This window comes from Callorhinus ursinus, unplaced genomic scaffold (genome assembly GCF_003265705.2).
Source record: "Callorhinus ursinus isolate GAN/ISIS: 27379988/994484 unplaced genomic scaffold, GSC_fseal_2.0 scaffold13, whole genome shotgun sequence".
In the NCBI taxonomy this organism is placed as follows: domain Eukaryota; kingdom Metazoa; phylum Chordata; class Mammalia; order Carnivora; family Otariidae; genus Callorhinus; species Callorhinus ursinus.
The window spans coordinates 16,261,876-16,280,003 of NW_027397075.1; the positions used below are offsets into that span (position 1 = coordinate 16,261,876).

General features: G+C 43.7%; 1 protein-coding gene across 22 annotated transcripts in view; it reads left to right on the top strand.

The window, feature by feature from the left end:
* Positions 1 to 18,128, top strand: part of DISP1 (dispatched RND transporter family member 1) — a 174,968-nt gene that overhangs the window by 114,637 nt on the left and 42,203 nt on the right. For 8 of the 22 annotated variants that reach the window (XM_073899807.1, XM_073899810.1, XM_073899806.1 and 5 more), the window contains one exon: positions 15,175 to 15,703. The exons of 1 other annotated variant lie outside the window; for it this stretch is intronic. In XM_073899807.1, the coding sequence (XP_073755908.1) occupies positions 15,175 to 15,703 (529 nt within the window). Of the gene's footprint in view, positions 1 to 1,352; positions 1,448 to 3,875; positions 4,237 to 6,252; positions 6,447 to 15,174; positions 15,704 to 18,128 lie in introns of those variants that run through there. 13 more of the 22 variants (XM_073899813.1, XM_073899814.1, XM_073899817.1 and 10 more) reach the window with 5 other exon arrangements.

Below are 18,128 nucleotides of genomic sequence, written 5' to 3' on the forward strand. Positions count from 1 at the left end.
CCCCCCCTCCTTCCCCTCCCTCCCTCCCTCCCCCTCCTCCCTCCCTCCCAACTGCCTCCCTCGTTCCTCCCTTCTTCCCTCCTTCCCTTCTTTCCCTTTATAGCCATCTTAGTGGGTGTCCAGTGGTATAGGCATGCTTTTATTTTGCATTTCCTTAATTATTAGTGATGTTGATTGAGCAACTTTTCATGTGCGCATTAGCCATCCATACATTTTCTTTGGAAAAAATGACTGTTCCAAAACTTTGACTATTAGATTGTATTACTCATTTTTTTATTGTTGAGTTGTTTTCTATATTGTGGATACTAGCCTCTTAGATGCATGATTTGCAGATACCTTCTCCTCTTCTGTAAGTTGTCTTCCCTTTCTTGATAATGTTCTTTAATGTACAAAAGTTTCTTTTAACAAAGTCCAGTGTTACCTATTTTTTCTTTGATTACTTGTGCTTTTGGTGTTAACTTCTTTATTTTTGGAAGTGCTGTCTTTACATAATTAATCAGTACAACCTGTTAAAAGAGTTTATGCATTTTTTTTTTAATTAGAAAGCGTGAAGAGTCAGATTTCAGGGTTTCAATAAATGATTACTTATTTGCCAGTGGCTGTAAATGGAAAGTATTTGTTTGCAGATATCAGATATTTACAAGGTTTTTACATTGTGGAATTTAAAATAATGACATCATCAGGGCCACAAGTCCGTAAAGTAGTGTCAAAGTCATTTAACAAACAGCTGTTTTGCTTAGGAAAATTGAAGGGAAACACTTATTACTGTTTTAAATAATACTTTCCTCTTTAATAAAGAAGACTCTGCCTTTTAAAAACTCTGAACTTTCTGCCCTAAAAGGAGAGTCTCAAGAATATTCGTGAAAAAACATAAGAATCCCGGAACTTGGAAATAAATACGGGTTGGTGTTTATTTGTGTTAGTTTAAATGTAGTAGCCCCATGTGTCAGAAAACTGAATCTGTAACACTTAAGTTAGTCTAAGCAAGCAAATAATATCAGTTAACATTGCTTTAGTCTACTAAGTAACTTTAAATCCAGAAGATCAAAGGAAGTTCTAAGTAAAAACAGTCCTTGTTGCAATTTGCCCAAAGCAGGAAAAGGCTAGAAATTACATGTCACCTTCATATCCTGGCTTGCTGACCTTGTGCTTGGATCCAGCCCGTGTGTCAGCTGTTCCCATAGCCGAGACCCTGCCCCTCGGTGGGGAGGTGGGAGAAAGCGCTCCTGTCCTGTAGGAGCCCAGACACTGAGAGCCCCGGCCCCTTACACGCAGAATCCAAAGCCTGCTGCTTGTGCTCGCACTCAGTCTGCCTCCGCTCCTGCAGCTCCTGCTGGGGCCGTCCCTCCGGAGCAGACCGAGCTGCAGACCGAGCCGCAGAGCCGCAGAGCCGCAGAGCCGCAGAGCCGCAGACCGAGCCAGCCACTGTTCTTCTTTGCACGTGAAGGTAATACGTTTACTTATGCTTCTGCATGCGTGAATTAGTTGTTTGAGAATTTATTTAAAAACGGAACTTTGTTCTCTGCTTCTAGGATCGAATTTTAATTTCAACTCCTAGGTTTTTTTCTTGGTATGAACTTTGAATGGCATCTAAATGCATTAAAAATCTTATGAAGGTTATTTGAATTTTGACCTGACACAGAAAGGTAAGGTCAGCCATTTCTTGGGTTTATTAAAATGTGCTTTCTTTAGTAAGTCAGGAGGAAACCTCAGATTTAAAGTAGTTTAACATAATAAAATAAAATTAATTAAATAAAGTAGTTTATGTTGGGGGCGCTTGGGTGGCTCAGTTGTTGGGCATCTGCCTTCGGCTCAGGTCATGACCCCAGGGTCCTGGGATCGAGCCCCGCATCGGGCTCCCTGCTCAGCAGGAACCCTGCTTCTCCCTTTCCTCCCCACTTGTACTCTCTCATTGTCTCTCCTTCTCTCTCTCTCAAATAAATAAATAAAATCTTTAAAAAAAAAGTAGTTTATGTTGTTTCATGCTTTGAGAGTCTTCTTTAGCCTCTGTCTAAAGGAGAGGATTTTGAAAATATGTGCTTCTCTTGTTACTAGCTGGTAGAAAACTAGGTGTAGAACCCTAGGAATTACTTTACTTGTGTGAATTAAATATCGTAAAAAGATGGTAAAATATTAGCATCTTCCAACCTATATGGATAGAAGTCTGGTGAAGATACCTACCTCAGAACTAAGGGTCCACAGCAAGCGTAAGTCATGGCAATGCCCATCTTAAATCTGCAGGCTGTGTGTGAATCAATGACACGTTTCATGCATTGTAATTGGATTTACCATTCAGAGTGGAAGTCAGAATGCGTGGGCCACATTTACGTGTTTTCTTTTTTATTGACTACATTTGACATTTACCATTGTGTAAATTGAAGACGTAGGTGTGTTGATGTGGTACATTTATATATTGTAGCAATGAATGCTGTTGTAGTGATATTTAGCACTGCTATCCCGTTACGTGGTTACCTTTTCTGTCCAGTGTCAGGGGTAGTGAAGTTTGAGTGTCTTCGCAGGTTTGATGATGGTGGTTCAGTGTTGTATGGATTCATTGCCCTGCGCGAGTTCTCTGGCTTGTTTACTGCCCATTGCAAATCTGTACCTTAAACAACATCCATTTTAGCCCTACTGTGTTCACTTCTGCTTACAGTAGATAGATAATTTCTATGCCACTGGCAGGGAAATTCAGACTAGTTTAACTTGTGAAATATTTATGTGTCTGAGAGTAAAATGTAAATTTTAAAGCAATTAGGAGATAAAAACTTTGTCAAAACTGAGGTATTTCACTCAAATCATTGACATTTCATAAATGAGTTTCTTCAGTGGTAATGCAAGAAATTGAGAGCACACTTTACAATATGGTAAAATTTTCTCTAACAGGTAGTCTCATTGAAAGAAAAAGAATGAATATATCCTCTTCACCCACATGAAAGTTATTTTTGATCATAGTATTTATAATTAAGAAAACTCTAGTTCCCTTTGAAGCCTCAGGAGTCACTAAACTATGTAAATAAACTCCAAACTAATGCATGTTTCACTTGTGGACAGTGGATTTACTGCTTTCCGTGGTTTTAATGTCTGCTGACACATTTCTGCTTCTTAAAATGCGAAAATAAATAATCTTTTTGCATTGTGTCATTTATTTCTACACTTTACATCTCTGACTAGGCTAAATGCTTTCATTGCCAGTCTGGAACATGGGAGTACTTTATTACTGCATTTGTAACTTCTTGTGTTAGTGTTCACAAATAAGGCAGAGTATTTTCATGTGTCTTCCATTTTTCATCTAGCTTCCATCTTAGATGTGAATTATAAGATTGTGATCAGGAACTGTTTGCACTGATTATGAAAAATGTTGAAGTGTCTGAACCTACAAAGGTTGACCTACAAAGCAGCTTAGAAAACACATGTAAACCTTACTGCATCTGGAAAATACTATGTATCGTAGCACGCTGCATCCCACATTTTACCTTGAGCCCATTGTCTTTAGTTTCTACTGAACTGGTCAGCCCTTGTTGGCAACTGTGGGGGAACCGTACGCCAGTGGGTTGCCCCTGCCAGTCTCGTGCCTTTTGCTGGCCTGGTGGGAGCGGTGTGCACTCCTTGCCCATAATCCAGAGCGCGGCCGGCAGCCTTGGCACACCGGCTCTGTGAATACTGCCTGTTCTTTAAAATGGCAAGTCCTGATCACACCCTAACACAGGAAATACACATGGGTGTTTAGGACTGGACAGATGAGGTGCTTAGCCTGTCAGCCTTTTTGGAAAAAGTACAAAACAAAGTAACTCAAGTAAAAGAGAAGCACGACGGGGAAGAGGGTAGCCTTTGTTGGCTCCGTCTGAATTTCTGTGCTTTATTGATTTAATCACCAGGAAGCAGGCTCATACCCTGCAGGTGCACATACGCAGATTCCAAGAGAAATGTTCTCAATGAACATAGTAGCTGCTCAGTAAATGCTTGCTGAAGAAGGACGTTCACCTATTTCACTGAAAAATATGAGTTGATTCCCTTTGTGGGCAAACAAGGATCCCGCATGGCTGGTCACTGTGATTTCAGTTCATCTGCTGCCTGCAGGAGAGCAAGTCGAGCTCACAAGCGTTTGTAGTGATAACGTCAGTAAAGACAAACAGCTTTATGAAAGTCTCACCCAGGTTCTCAGGAAGAGTGAACTTACTGATCCAAAGCAAGGAAGAAAAAAAGACTTTACGAATTTGATGTTTTCCTAAGCTTCAGGTAAATCTCAGAGTTCTCTAAGTAAAAGGGTGTGTTTAACTGTGTTTGATACAAGTACCTGGAGGTATTGCTCTGTAGAGTGAAGGATGCCCTTGAGACGCTGTTTGCTGGACTCTGGGTAAAGAGTCCATTTGGGGCGCCATTCTAGGGAAATTGGATTTGTTACTGCTCAGACTTCACAGAACAGCAGGGCGTGGAGCCTGCTATCAGACACGTTAGCATTTGTGGGGAAAGCTTAGATAATTCCAAGAATGGTGTTAAAAAACAACAGTTACCATCTAAACCAAACAACCCGGAGTTCTTTATGGTGATTGATCTCAGTTTCTGTGTTGTGGAAGACATTTGAAAAATTCTCTCACATTCTTTTGCCTCATAATATGTGGGAGTAGAATTTTCTTGATTTGATTTATCTCGGTGGCGTGTTTTTCCTTTAAGCTAGCTGCTCAGTTTTAAGTTTCTGAGATGTGTGAAGTATTAACATTCCTGGTGTCCTCGAGCTTACTTGTGATCTGTTCAACACATCAGTTAAGCTCTGTAATATGATCCTGTTTCTGCCGGGCAAGAGCTACAGTGTCCCAGAGAGATCTCCGATTGCGAGGTTGCCTGTTGTGTGATTTTACTTGAGGCAGTAGTTTCAGATGAAATTCTATGGCCTAAACACAGACCTGTCACGGGGGGTGGTGGGTGGGGGGTGGGGGGGTGGGGGGGAGGGGGGGGGGGTGTTGCTGCTTATTGCCAGAGTGCCCTGTAATTCTTACCAGAGTCTGAAGGCTGTCTGATCTAAGAATTGGAACGTTTAAGATGCTTAAAATGCAATATATTTTTCTTTTCTTTTTTCTTTTTTTTTTCTTGGCACAAAACTTCAGGGAACATGCTCTTTTACTACGAGGGCTTGGGACTTCATTTTGAAGATTGACAAGGAGTTGGGTACCTAATTTATCTTGAAGGTTAAATAAACTCATTCGTCAAATGGGCTGTATCCTAAACTTCAGTCAAATGATCCGTGGGTCTGAGGCCACGTGATGCCATGTTTCACCTTTGCTCAGTGCCGATGCGCGTTGTCTCTCAGACTGTGGGGCAAAGGCGCTCTCCTTACTGCGCCCTCATCCCCACCCTTACAGCTTCAGAAGTACTCTTCACTGTTAGAGAAAGACCATCTAAATGCTCTAAAGCACATCTCACTTGGAGTACCGGTTCCAAATGTGTTTGAGAGCGGCATTCTGCATTTTAAGCAATATTTTTTGCCTGTTGAGTATTTTGAGTGACCGTTGGTGCTCTTATGACTCGATCAGCATTAATTAATAAGATGTATATAAATCAGTGATTCTCAGCCCTAGCCACACATTGGAATCATCTGAGGAGCTTTTAAAAAAATGCTACTGACCACAGTCCCTTCCAGTATGAATTCAGTCAGAACCTCTGCGGCCAAGGCCCTGGGTCTGTAATTTTTTTTTTTTTTTATATTACTAAAGTGATTTTAAAGTGCAGAAAGGGTTGAGAGCACTGTAATAGACTTGTAACTTTGTGAACATTTGTTGTATATGTTACATTCCCTTCCAGACTCGTGGCCAAGTCCAGAGGCCAGTCGTGGCCGGCTCCTAGGTTAGATGAACCCTTATCGGAGGGCTTTCCAGAACTTCTGTCAAAGACCTTTGATTAATACTAATAACGATAGAAGACTCCTCTGGTTTTATTTTACATAGTCTTAGTTTTACCCGTGAGCTCATGTGAAATTGAAACCCAGAGATACAAGAAGCCTTTGTTTTTGAAGGGCATAGATGTGTGGAGACTGTATCGTGAGTGTGGGGAGACGTGGTGCATATCGTGCAGACTGATAATTTTTGTGGATGAACTTGGAAAAGGGATCTCTGAAAACTGTCCTCATCACCGCAATCCAGTGATAGTTCTTGTGAAATAGGAATTTCGGGAGACAAGTGTTCATGCTAAAAAGATGTTCTGGGCTATCATGTATCCCAGATGTAAAACAGAAGCTTTATTTTACATTCCTCTTCCCAGGTAGACCTGTTACCAAAGGCGCATTGGATGTAAAACACACGAGAAAACGGAGATTGGCGTTTCTGCAGCCCAGAAGGCCCTGGCGCCTGCCCGCGTGGGTCTCTGCTTGGACGACCGGACTCTTAGCTGGCTGTAGGACTGCTTCCCAAACAGCGTTTTCAGACTTGGCTGTGACACTGTAAGATCTGCCTAAGGTTATTTAACCTTTATATTTTTGGGTTGTAAATCTGGGAGGGACAATTTATCAGACCGTTTTTTTTTCCATATCACGAAGCTGTTTGTAAATGGCATGAACAGTTGTAATGATGAAACATTTCACGTTTACAATTTATTGATGTCTTTATCAGTATCGACTGTGTATATTAAAAGAGGTTGTATAAAAATGTCAGATTTCATTTTCAAAGGTGGTGTTTGTTGTCATAAATCAGAACTACCTTCTCAATAATATAAATTTAATAGAACATAGTTACGTTTTCATTATAAGAGTGAACTGTGACTCTCAGATTTCCCGGACTCAGTTTGCTTCTTCCTGGTGTGGGGACAGCATAGTGTAGCACCCAGGGGGCTCTCGCGGAATGTGTGCTCAGGGGACGGGCTCTCCAGTGTGCACCACTGTCTCTCGAGGGAGAGAACTTCTGATTTATCGCCATCTCTGAGGAAGGGGAACAATAGCAACACTCCCTTATTTTTGTAGAGTTCTTTGTAACATTTGAAATCCTCATCGGTGATTAAGTGAAGATACTGCTAAGTGTTCTTCTTGAAGGAGAGCTTAGTGGTAGGAAGTTTGTGAACTTGTCTCAGAAGGGGAGAAGATTCTGTTTCCTCACGTAAGACCGATCTTGTCAGTTCCTTAACAAACCTGCGTCTTTGATTAAAGATACAGATTTCGCTGTCAGATCACAGTTACGTTTTGAAATTGTTCAAACGCTGCATGACTTGCTTTTCAGGTTTGCATAACATGCATGGATAGAAAACACTTCTTTTTTTTTTTCCTTCAGCTAAGACAGCAGAAGAGATGATTTATTGTACACATGTTGCATCCAGCCACAAATGAAAACAGAACTAGTCCCGAAAGTCACAGGTCCAGGGCAGGGGAAAACATTTCTTAATTCAGTGAAATATGTCTCTGACACTCTTGGATTCTGAATTGTACCTTCTGAAACTGTCTTGGGAAATCTTGAATTCAGAGGCGATTTTTCATGCGACCTTCAGACTGGGTTTTGTATCTTTAGCTTCCAGGGGTCCTATCGGAGCTCCCGGAGCTGGGCCCTGCCCTGGAGACATCTTGAGGTAGCTGGAGAGCCTTGTTGGTCTGGCCTGGGGCGGAATCCCAATCCTGTGATTTAGATCAGTTACACTTCAATACTTTGAACCCCCGGGTTCTCTGTAGTGAGTTTAGTAATATCTACAAAGAGGTATTGTAAGGAAAACGCTTGACACAGAAGATAAAAAAAAAAACCAGTTTTAATAGCCTTTAAGGGGAAAAACATCACTGAGACACGGCCTTCTACAGGCCCGCTTAGCAGCCCCGCCAGGGAAGAGCCTACAGGACAACTCTTTGTCCATGTGCAGCGGGAGAAGCTACTTACGCTCTGGCCACAGCACCAAGTATCAATAGTGATCAGAAACGAGGCCATCATTTGGGATGAGCATCAAGCCATTTTAGGCGAACGATTTCATGTTAAAACAAATTTGATAAGTAATGGATACAGGTGACTGAATGCCTTTATCCCTGGTGTGTCTTTATATATCCGTCCCCTAATATCTGCTACCACTTGAGGGAAAAAGACTGTCTCACCCAGTTAACTGGGCACGGTGCTTTAATGCGCATTTGTGAATTGCACCCGAAAGATTAAAATCTGTACCTGTAGCGCTTTGTCAAGCTGTACTTAAACTCAGTTACCAACTAGAATCTCTCCCTAAAATGTGTTACTTTTCTCTGCCTTCATCGGAACAGCAGACCTTTGTTTCTGTCACTCCTGTCCTTTCCCTGCTTGACTCGCTGCTTGAATTGTGCGCCTTTTGTTGTAACTGAGGCCTGATGCTCTGGCGAGTCTGTGGTTTGCCTTGTTGCATGAGGTGTGTTCCAGGGACCAGCAGTGTGGGCACGTTGCTGGAGGCTTGTTGCCCCGCTCCATGTGGACTGGATCTGAATCTGCATTGCAGCAACATCCCCAAGTGATGCTTGTGTTTGAGAAGCACTGGGTTAGTGTTTTGTGTTTTACTCAGTGAAACTGTGCTGTGGGGAGCATCACTCTTCTGAAAAAGGTGACTGGCTAGAGCACGGGACCGTGCTAGGGATCCTGTCTTGCCCTTTACTGTTAGGTTTGGTGATATGCATCTGACGAAGATGAGGGTTCTTCTAGAACACATGATTGAGCTTATGGAGAGTCCTTTAGTAGAAAGCCCTGAAACCCTGGGCCTTGGGCTTCCTGGCCTACCATTTGAGACTCTGGATCTTCAGTTCTCTTTAGCAAAACGGACTGGTGATGCCTGCCACACCTGTTTTTTCTGAGGGGTGAATCAAGTGGGATCCTGCATGTGAAATGCTGGAGCTGTCGATGGGGGTGGGGGTGGCGCTCCTCCAGCTGGTGAGCCCCGCCTTGTTAGAGGTCGTGCTGGCTTTGCTGGAGGTCACTGTGGTGATTGGAACAGGTCTGTGTATTCTCCTCATCATGGCCTTTAGATTTTAACTTGACAGTTTTCTGATTGTGCTTCCACGGTCCTGATTTTCAATTCCAGGTAGCTACAACGAGGTTTGCATAACAATGCTTTAGAGATCTCTGTGCTCTGCTGGCCACCTAAATAGTTTGATTGCCCCCTTTGTGACCCTGTGTCCTGTAACTTATTTCATATACAGTATGTTGATGAATAAAATTTTCATAACTCAAACAGATCCTACTGTGGTTATACAATAATATATCCAATGAGATTCTGCTTTCATTTATTTTGTAAGAAAATATGTATATTTAATGATTTTATTTATTTACTTGTCAGAGATAGATAGCACACAAGCAGGGGCAGAGGCAGAGAGAGAAGCAGACTCCCCACTGAGCAGGAAGCCCGACTTGGGACTCGATCCCAGGACCCTGGGATCATGACCCAAGCCAAAGGCAGATGCTTAACCGACTGAGCCACCCAGGCATCCCTACTTTCTGTCTTTCAAATATAATTTCCTTATATTATAAAAATATGTATTACTATATTATTATACTTAATTATACCAATTGTGTATGTTATGCGTAATTATATATTCTACAGCTAAATCTGTAAGTTTTCTGGGTCCCAAACCAGAGTAGGAGGTGATCGTGTGATCCCTGTAATCACATGAACTCCGATGACTTTTCTCTCTACGTTGAAACATGAGTGAAGGGTCTCTGCGGTGTCCACGGTGTCTGCCAGCTACCTGTGGAACTGGTGATGGTTCTCTTTCTTGGTTCATAGATAGTTCTGGTCCAATAGATCGTCATGTGTGTTTCCAGAAACCCGACATGGAAACCTGTCCTGAATACTCTGTATCATCTGTTCTTACTCCTTAGCTTCCTGTTCATTTCCTGCTTCATCCAGTTACTCAGTATATTGTGTGGGGTGTTATTGTAACAGCAGATATATTTCAGAAGATAAACAATGTAAAACACATCCACTGAATAGATGTTTAGTTATCCTTTAAGGTAAAATAACTTTCTGTTTTTACATTTTAATGATAATTACCTTTTGTGCAATGTTAGTCTCTGTGCTAGACACTTTATGTTGTTTTATTAATATTTTATTACTATAAAGAAGATACAATTATAGCAAAAGTTGTAAGTGCTACAGAAAATGAAATATGGAAGTCTTCGCCACCCTTCCAAAATTCCTAGTCCTGCTCTCCAGCAGGAAACAATGTTAGCATTTTGTATGTCTTTCTAGAAACTATCTGTGTATCCTGACCATATATATATGTATCTCTCTCCTTTTTCAGTGAAATGGATTCATACCATATTAGGCTGTTCTGTAGCTAGGTTTTATTTACACTTAAAGATGTACTTTGGACTTCTTTCCATAGTAATATAGCCTGATCTAACTCATTCTGCAGAATGCCCAGTGTACAGATACGACAAAATTTAAGTCTGCTATTGGTGATATTTTAGATTGTTTCCAGTTTTCACTGGTACAGACAGTGGGGCAGTCTGTAACATCTTTATCTGTGCATTTATCTTTACACATTGTTCAAGTATATCCAAAAGATAAATTCCTAGTAGTACTGTGGTCAAAGGATTTGACCTTTGGGGGGTATTTAAAATTCTCATTAGGAGCGCCATGTTGCTCTCTTAGATGGTTGTGCTAATTTGCATTTGAAGTTTAAGAAGAGCCAGGAGTAGAGACTGTAAGAGTGTAAATAATTTGACCCACATTCTCAAAGGTGGAAAGCAGTAGAGTCAGCTTTCAAACTCAGATCCACCCACACTGTTTCTTCTAAGCTACAGATGTCTCAGCCGCTGTTTTGGTTTTATTTTAAATAATTTTTTTATTTATTAGAGAGCAAGAACACGAGGCGGGGGCGAGGAGAGGGAGAAGCAGGCTCCCCGCGGAGCAGGGAGCCCGATGCGGGGCTGGATCCTAGGACCCCGGGATCGTGACCTGAGCCGAAGGCAGACGCTTAACTGACTGAGCCACCCAGGCGCCCCTCAGCTGCTGTTTTTTTAAAGCATGATATTGGCTTTAAAGCTAGGAAGCCTCTTTCTTATCTTTTTATACTCTTAACACTCAATCAGCCAGTTATGATAATTCTTCCATTATAAATACACAGCCCTTTATGGTTTTGTGTATTGATTTTATATCCTGCAAGTTCATTGAATTCACTTATTCTCACAGTTTTGTGGTAGAGTCTTTAGGGTATTCTACATATGATATCATGCCATGTGCAAAGAGTGACAGTTTTCTTCCATTCTGACTTGGAGGCCTTTTCTTTCTTTTTCTTGCCTAATTGCTCCAGCTAGGACTTTTGATATTGTGTTGAATAAAAGTGGTGAAAGTAGACATCCTTCTTTTGTTCCTGATGGTAAAGGAGAAGCTTTCAGATTGTCATCGTTGAGGATGATGTTAGCTGAGGGTTTGTCATATGTGGTCTTTATTACGTTGAGATATGTTCTGTCTATACCCACTTTGTTGAGAGTACTTACCACAAATGGATGTTGAATTTTGTCAAAAGCTTTTTCTACAACTGTTGAGAGGACCGTATGATTCTTCTCCTTCATTCTATTAATGTGGTGTATTACACTGACTGACTTATGAGTGTGGAACCACCCTTGTGTCCCTGGAATAAATCCCACTTGATCACAGTGTATAATCCTTTTAATATATTGTCGAACCCAGTTTGGTAATATTTTCTTGGGGATTTTTGCCTCTCTGTTCATCAGGGATATTGGCCCGTAGTTCTCTTCCTTGCAGTGTCCTTGTGTGGTTTTACTATCAGGGCAATGCTGGCCTCGCAAATGTACCTGGAAGCTTTCCTTCCTCTTCTAAGCCCTTAATGGTTTCCAGAACACTTTTACATTCTCATTGTGGTCCTATGAGATGGACATTGAGTATTATCCTGATTAATACGTGCGAAGAACTGAGGCTCAGTGAAAAAAGAAATTAAATTTTAAAATGTAATCAGAAGATGGTCCTTGGCCAAAGGCCTTATGGCCCCCAAACTGCCGAAGCACTATATAAAAACACTAGTAGAAGAGGTAAAATAAGGGGTGTGGGATTAGTGGCTTTGAATGTGTTGATATTGGTGCATTCTGTTCACAAACAACAGGAAAATGCACTCAGATTTCTGGCCGTGGGGCCCTGTCACACTTCAGGCCAACAGTAGCTCAGGAACAGCTTTCTTTTGGCTGCCTCTGTGTGTGACGGGTGGGGAAATGGGTGACTTAACAGTTCGGTGCATTTGATCCAGAACTTTCTTTAAACTTCACTGCAGACATAATCACGTGGCATTACATCTGTCTTGATAGTTCCTTTTTATTTTGTTGATTCTTCCTCTGTCTTATCTGTTTTCCCCTTAGCTCTCTCTGTCTTAGGCTCAGACCAGATTTTTTTCTAAAGAAATAAGATCTTTCTCTGTAAGGCTGTAGGCTCCATTTTGACTTCAGATTGGAAAGTTTGCTGTTTTCCTGGCCAAATACATCTACTGAACTTAATCCACAGACATTTCTTAGAATAATTTTTTTCTGTTTTTGCTTTTAATTATTTTTTGCTTATAATTCACAACTTTAGTCAATTTGATTGTTTCTATTTTATGATTAAAGAACCTGAATCATAAGAAGCTCATGTGACTTACTTCAAATATAAGCCAGAGTTCAAATGATTGTTTACTCTGCTAGTTCCTACTGCATTGAAAGACGTCTCCAATTTGAGAGACAGGTTATGTTCCAAAACTCCATTTGTAAGTCATGATTTGGCACTTGGACTGCATTTTACCAATCGTGGGGGGAAATGTTATAACCCGTGATTAGGCCCCTTGGCCGGCCTACAGAAGTCTGTTTAGCTCTTATGTAACCACCTAATGATGCATTTGCAGTAAAAGTAAGAGAATGATCGTGGGATTCTGGTTACGAAGAAAACTCTTTCCCCGGAGAAGCGTCCAGTCGGGAGATGGGGACACAGAGGGAACTGGAGAGTTTACAGGGACATCACGGTGCTGCGAAGGCTGCTAGAGGCTGGGACACTGTCTAAAGCCCAGGTTCTTGTTAAAACTTCGAGGATTACGTGGTTGTTAGACACTTGGCACCGGCATAACTTCCGGAACAGCTGTGATTAGCATCGACAGGACTGATGGACAACACAGATTATGTGAGATGATATTAACGAACCTGATGGTAAAAACCAACCAGCAAATCAGAGAAAACATCCCCCCTTTGGCCCTCCAGGTGGCAGGGTCAGCGGAGCTGCGGACCCCACAAGCTGGGGCAGCCGGGCTGAGTTCTGGAGAGAAGGCAAGGGTCCCAGGTGGGGGGGAGAGGAGCCCGTGATCTCTCTGTGTGGAGTGTTTGTCCACGAGTGTCTGGTTCTGGGAAGTGACCACATTTATGTCTTGTCACTAGTGCTTCTTACACGTTCTAGGCTGTCTTGCACTTAAGCGTACAAACAAGCATCTTAAATTTCACTTGGCTTTGGAAAAAGTCTAGTGCCTCTTTAGATGCCCTCTGATTCATGTCTTAATTGTTCTCAGACATTTGCATGCAGCTTTTTTTGTTGTTGGCAAAAGGGTGGATACATTCTTGGTGAGAGGAAGCTGCTGTGACAGATCCTCCCTGAGGCGGCCTGGGGGTGGGGTGAGATCCCGCGCTGAGACAGCAAGGGGAGGCCCTGCCCTCCCCCTGGGCCGGTGACAGCGGGCCTGCCACCAGCGCCCTGTGCCGGGTGCCTATCCCAGAGAGGGAAACTGCCTTTACTACATATTCAGGACCCCTCCCTGTTGTCCCTGCAAAGGAGGTTGGGACCCGTGACCACTTTCAGAAGTGATAAGACAGGAGGAGAGAAGTCACCATCCACCCGGTTTTATGTATATTCTGATGTTCATAGATTTCTTTCCACTAAAATAATTTACAAAGAAATTGTTTGAAGTCCATGTAATTCCGTCTCTTAGGATGTTGAATTTGTACGTGTGTTTGAGTAGTCTTTTTCTGTCCAAAAGGTAAATACAGTAACGATGCTGAATTTGTGCCCAGCGTCTTCTGGCCACCAGGATCAGACTGGAACTGCGCATCGCTGTGGTGCGCTCTGCTCAGAAATGCCCTTGCCATGGGGCAGGTGTTGGGTGAGAATGCACACGGGACCTTCCTGGTGGGGGCCCAGGTTTGCCAGATTGGATGACCATATGCTCAGACTGAGCCAAGGTGATTTCTTCTGGTGCCTGCGTGACCGCAGGAGGTGGGGAGAGGCTGCTCTGGAGGCTGTTCTCTCTGCTTGAGGAGTGCCCTGCCTGAAGGGCTAGTGAGCCGCATGGGCTCTTGCTTTTTTCTTGTTGACTTTAACGTGCGGGTTAAACAGACCGCCGGCAGTGGGTGACCCGTTGTTCTCACTGCAAATTCCCAGATTTTTGCATGTGGTCAGAGGTGAGGTGGGTGAGCGGGGAGGGAGGAAGTTGTGTGTTTTAGCTTTTGTTTGTTGATGGGACAGAAACATGCTACTGGTAATTTGTTAATTTTCCTTTACATTGAAAGCCTGGACCTTCTGGTAAAAGGAAGAAAAAAACAAAAATCTCAAGCAAATCCTGCTCCTATTATTTTCTCATGTGCAAGCAATGATACATAACATAGAAGACAAAGCAATAAGTTCTTGGCAACTTAACATGGCTTGTTCATTTTTTAAGCATTATAGTCATCAGTTGAGGAGGAAAAACTCTGGTGTCTGATATCTTGGTTGCAGCAATTCTTGGCTTAGCTGATTACTTTTTATTTTCTTTTGTTTCTTCTTCTTCTAGGACCTGAGAGACTTAGGGGAAAAATCATATTTTCTTGAGATCTTTCTAAGACATAAGATGTTCTTAAGATTATTCAGATTATCTTAACCTTCAGAACTCACTGCCGTCATGGTGGCCTGTCATTTTGTCATTACTCCTGTGTCCTGACACCCCAGGCCTGGCTGAGGAGTTGAAGGGCGATGTTGGTGCCCTCTCTCTCCCCATCCTCTCCTAAAATGCGCCAAGTCTTACCCCATACTTCACACCGAGGACAAGCACGGGGAGAGAAGGGTTAAAAGCAGAGGTGGGGAGGAACAGGCCGGTGCACAGAGCAGCTGTGGACCCGAGCGCCACGGGCCGCCGGGCCCCTTATAGAGGCTGCTGCGTTCCCCCCATGCTCTTGACTCCTTCCAGTAGCTTTCCTGTCTTGTCTGCATCTCTGCCTGCCTGCCTGGCACTGGCTGGTTTTATATCATTTTCTCTCTTAGGGCCAAGAAATTGGAACATGGCTGTGAGCAACGGGAACAGTGATTTTGTGGTTCTGAGCAACGGCAGCAGCGCAACCAGTGCCCCCAAGCCTGGCGCCCTCACGGCCTGTGATGGGGACCTTGCCTCCCAGCAGCTCACACCCAGAGAGGCCCCAAAAACAAAAGTGAGTCTGAATGGATGCCTGCAGGTCAATGGCACCGTGAAGTCCTCCTTTCTGCCCGTGGACAGCCACCAAAGAGTACCCACGATGTTGTCCCCATGCTGCCACCTGTGCCCGTTCCATCAGCCCCTGGCCGGCCAGAGTAGTCACGCAGAGGGCTGCCCTGAGGCTGGCCCGGCCGCGCCTTCTGCTCTGGCCTCGTGCTGCACACAGCCACGCTCCGAGTATTCTGCACCTCTGTGTCCCAGCCCCTCGCCCGTCTACCAGACTGCGTGCTGCCTGCAGCCCTCTCCGTCCTTCTGCCTGCACCACGCGTGGCCCGGCCGGTTCCCACACCAGCCCGTGCAGCAGCATGCGGCCGGCTTCAGGTGAGTGTGCACAGGTTCTGCTCGCCTTCGCATCCAACCAAGCCCACATGAGTGCCCCCGCTTGTGTTGATTTCCCCAAAAGGAGGAGGATACATGTGTCAGAGAAGGAAAACCAGAATGCGCATGAAATAATGTGTCCCTGTCTCATCCGTTGAGCTCTTCGTCAGACACTTGCGCACTTTCTGCCTGCCTACCAGTTGGTTCGGTGTCCCGGTGGCCTTGACTTACAGAGTTCCGTAAAACTTTCTGTCAGCAGTCGCTGTTACTACTTGTGGGGGATACATCTGTGACGAGGCTGCCTGAACAGGAGTCTTGATGGTCGTCAACCTTTATGACAATGAAGCAGTTGCTTCCTCATGCTTCCGAGTGGCCGCGTCCACCAGCTCTGTTCATGTGGTTTGGGTGACCATCAGTATGTGGAGACCAGACCTTTCCTCAAGGGGGGAGCCTGTCGATCTGTAGCGTAGATCTTTGAACACTATGTTTTGTGAAACGTTTTTGGGTCTGTGTCATGGCCGGCTCCCGCCCCGTCCCAGCTTTCTGCTCTGTGCCTCTTCTGCGGTCTCCTCTGCACGCACTGCAGGTGAGTGATGTCGGCGTATTTTATGAAATACTGAGTGCTTTGGAGAGACCAAGTGTTAGTTCACGTTCGTAGGTGATGAGCTTTCGGTGAGTTGGGAGAGCACTCTCCTTTTCTGATTAGGCTCGAGTGTACACACAGGGAGATGCGCCAGTCTGAAGCGCTCAGCTTGATTGGCGCTGACCCTCGTGGTCCACACCTCGGCCCACTTGGAACGTTTCTTTCTGGGGTGATGGACAACGTCCCCTCCGGCTGCCTCCTCCTCGTTCCTGCTCTCTTCACCTGCCCCGGTCGCTGCTCTGAGCTCTGTTACCGCGCGCTGGTTGTGCCTGCTCTGAGATCTCGTGCGACCATTCGTACGTCCTACGGCACGTACTCTCCGGTGTCCCGCAGTTTCGACTCAGCATACTGTTGGAAGACTCATCTAACTGCCGTGTGTCGTAGTTTTCCACTGTGTGCCTGGGACAGATTCACTGTCACCTGCAGAGTCAGTCAGACCTCCAGTTGTGAAGTACGTCATGGGGACGTCACGTACATAGGCTGTGCTGACTGTAGCTAAGAACGCTGGGCTGTGCATTTGGAAGTTGCTAATAGAGGAGATCTTAAAAGTTCTCATGGCAAGAAAAAGCTTTTGTAACTGTGGGTGGTGACAGATTTATTTTGATAATTTCACAATATATACAAACATCAAATTATGTTGAAACTCATATAATGCTCTATGTCAGTTACAGCTCAGTAAAAAAAAGGAGTCAGATCCAGAAGGGGGTTAAGTGATGGATCCTTTTCACCTTTATCAGGTTTGGGTTGCTGTTGACATTATCTGGTTTCACTGTTTTAAAAAGAGGGCAGAGAGAGAGATGGGGAAAGACAGTGGAGCTCGGGGACTGGGGGACATTCCTCTGCAGCGTGTTTCTGCAGTTTCTAAATACGTTTTCCACGTCAGGGGCGAGAGTCTTTTAGTCACAGAGCTATGGGAAGGACTGGCCAAGGCCATTTTCAGAAGGCTTATGCTGATAGCATTGTGCTGCGTGACCACTTTGGATTAAACCAAGGAAGTAGTTGACTTTGAAATTATGTGGTCATGGATATTGATGCTTTAGAATCATCAGTTATATGGTTGCAGGGTGTGAGGGGAGAGAGATAGTTCTACATTTTGAGGCTGATCCCTCCTTTAAAAAACTTGAGAAAATATTAAAGCTATGGGCAGGGAACCAATTCTTTTAATACAGCAGGCCTGTCAGTATTTTCAGGACTTTAGCTTAGTGTTTCTGAAAAATCTATTCTTAAAGGGATGAGAGTGCTATGTACGTACAACTTTGAATAGGGTGGTGTTGGGGTGGCTCAGTCGGTTAAGTAGCCGACTCTTGGTTTCAGCTCAGATCATGATGTCGTGAGAGGTCGTGACACTGAGTCCCGTGTCAGGCTCCGTGCTGCGTGTGGAGCCTGTTTAAGATGCTCTCCTTCTCCCTCTGCCCTTCCCCCAGCTCACTCGCACTCTCTCTCTCTCTCTCTCTCGCAAATAAACAAGTAAATAAATGAAATCCTTAATAAAAAATAAAATAAATAGAATGGCATTAAAAAAACACAGATAAAAATGCTATATTTGTCCATCAAGAAAAGTTGTAGAAAAAAGTGGAATAGAAGTTTTTCATAAGAATTTTTCTCAAGAATTTGAGCCTTTTGATCAACTGTATAACATAGAACCTTTTACAGATGCTTGTAAAGGCACTCTGTTCGCAGTTGGGTCTGCCACATACTTCACTGTAAAATGTGTCCTGCCAAAGCCACTTCCTTATTTTATACATTTACTTATTTATATGATCAACAGTACTTACTGTTGTGATG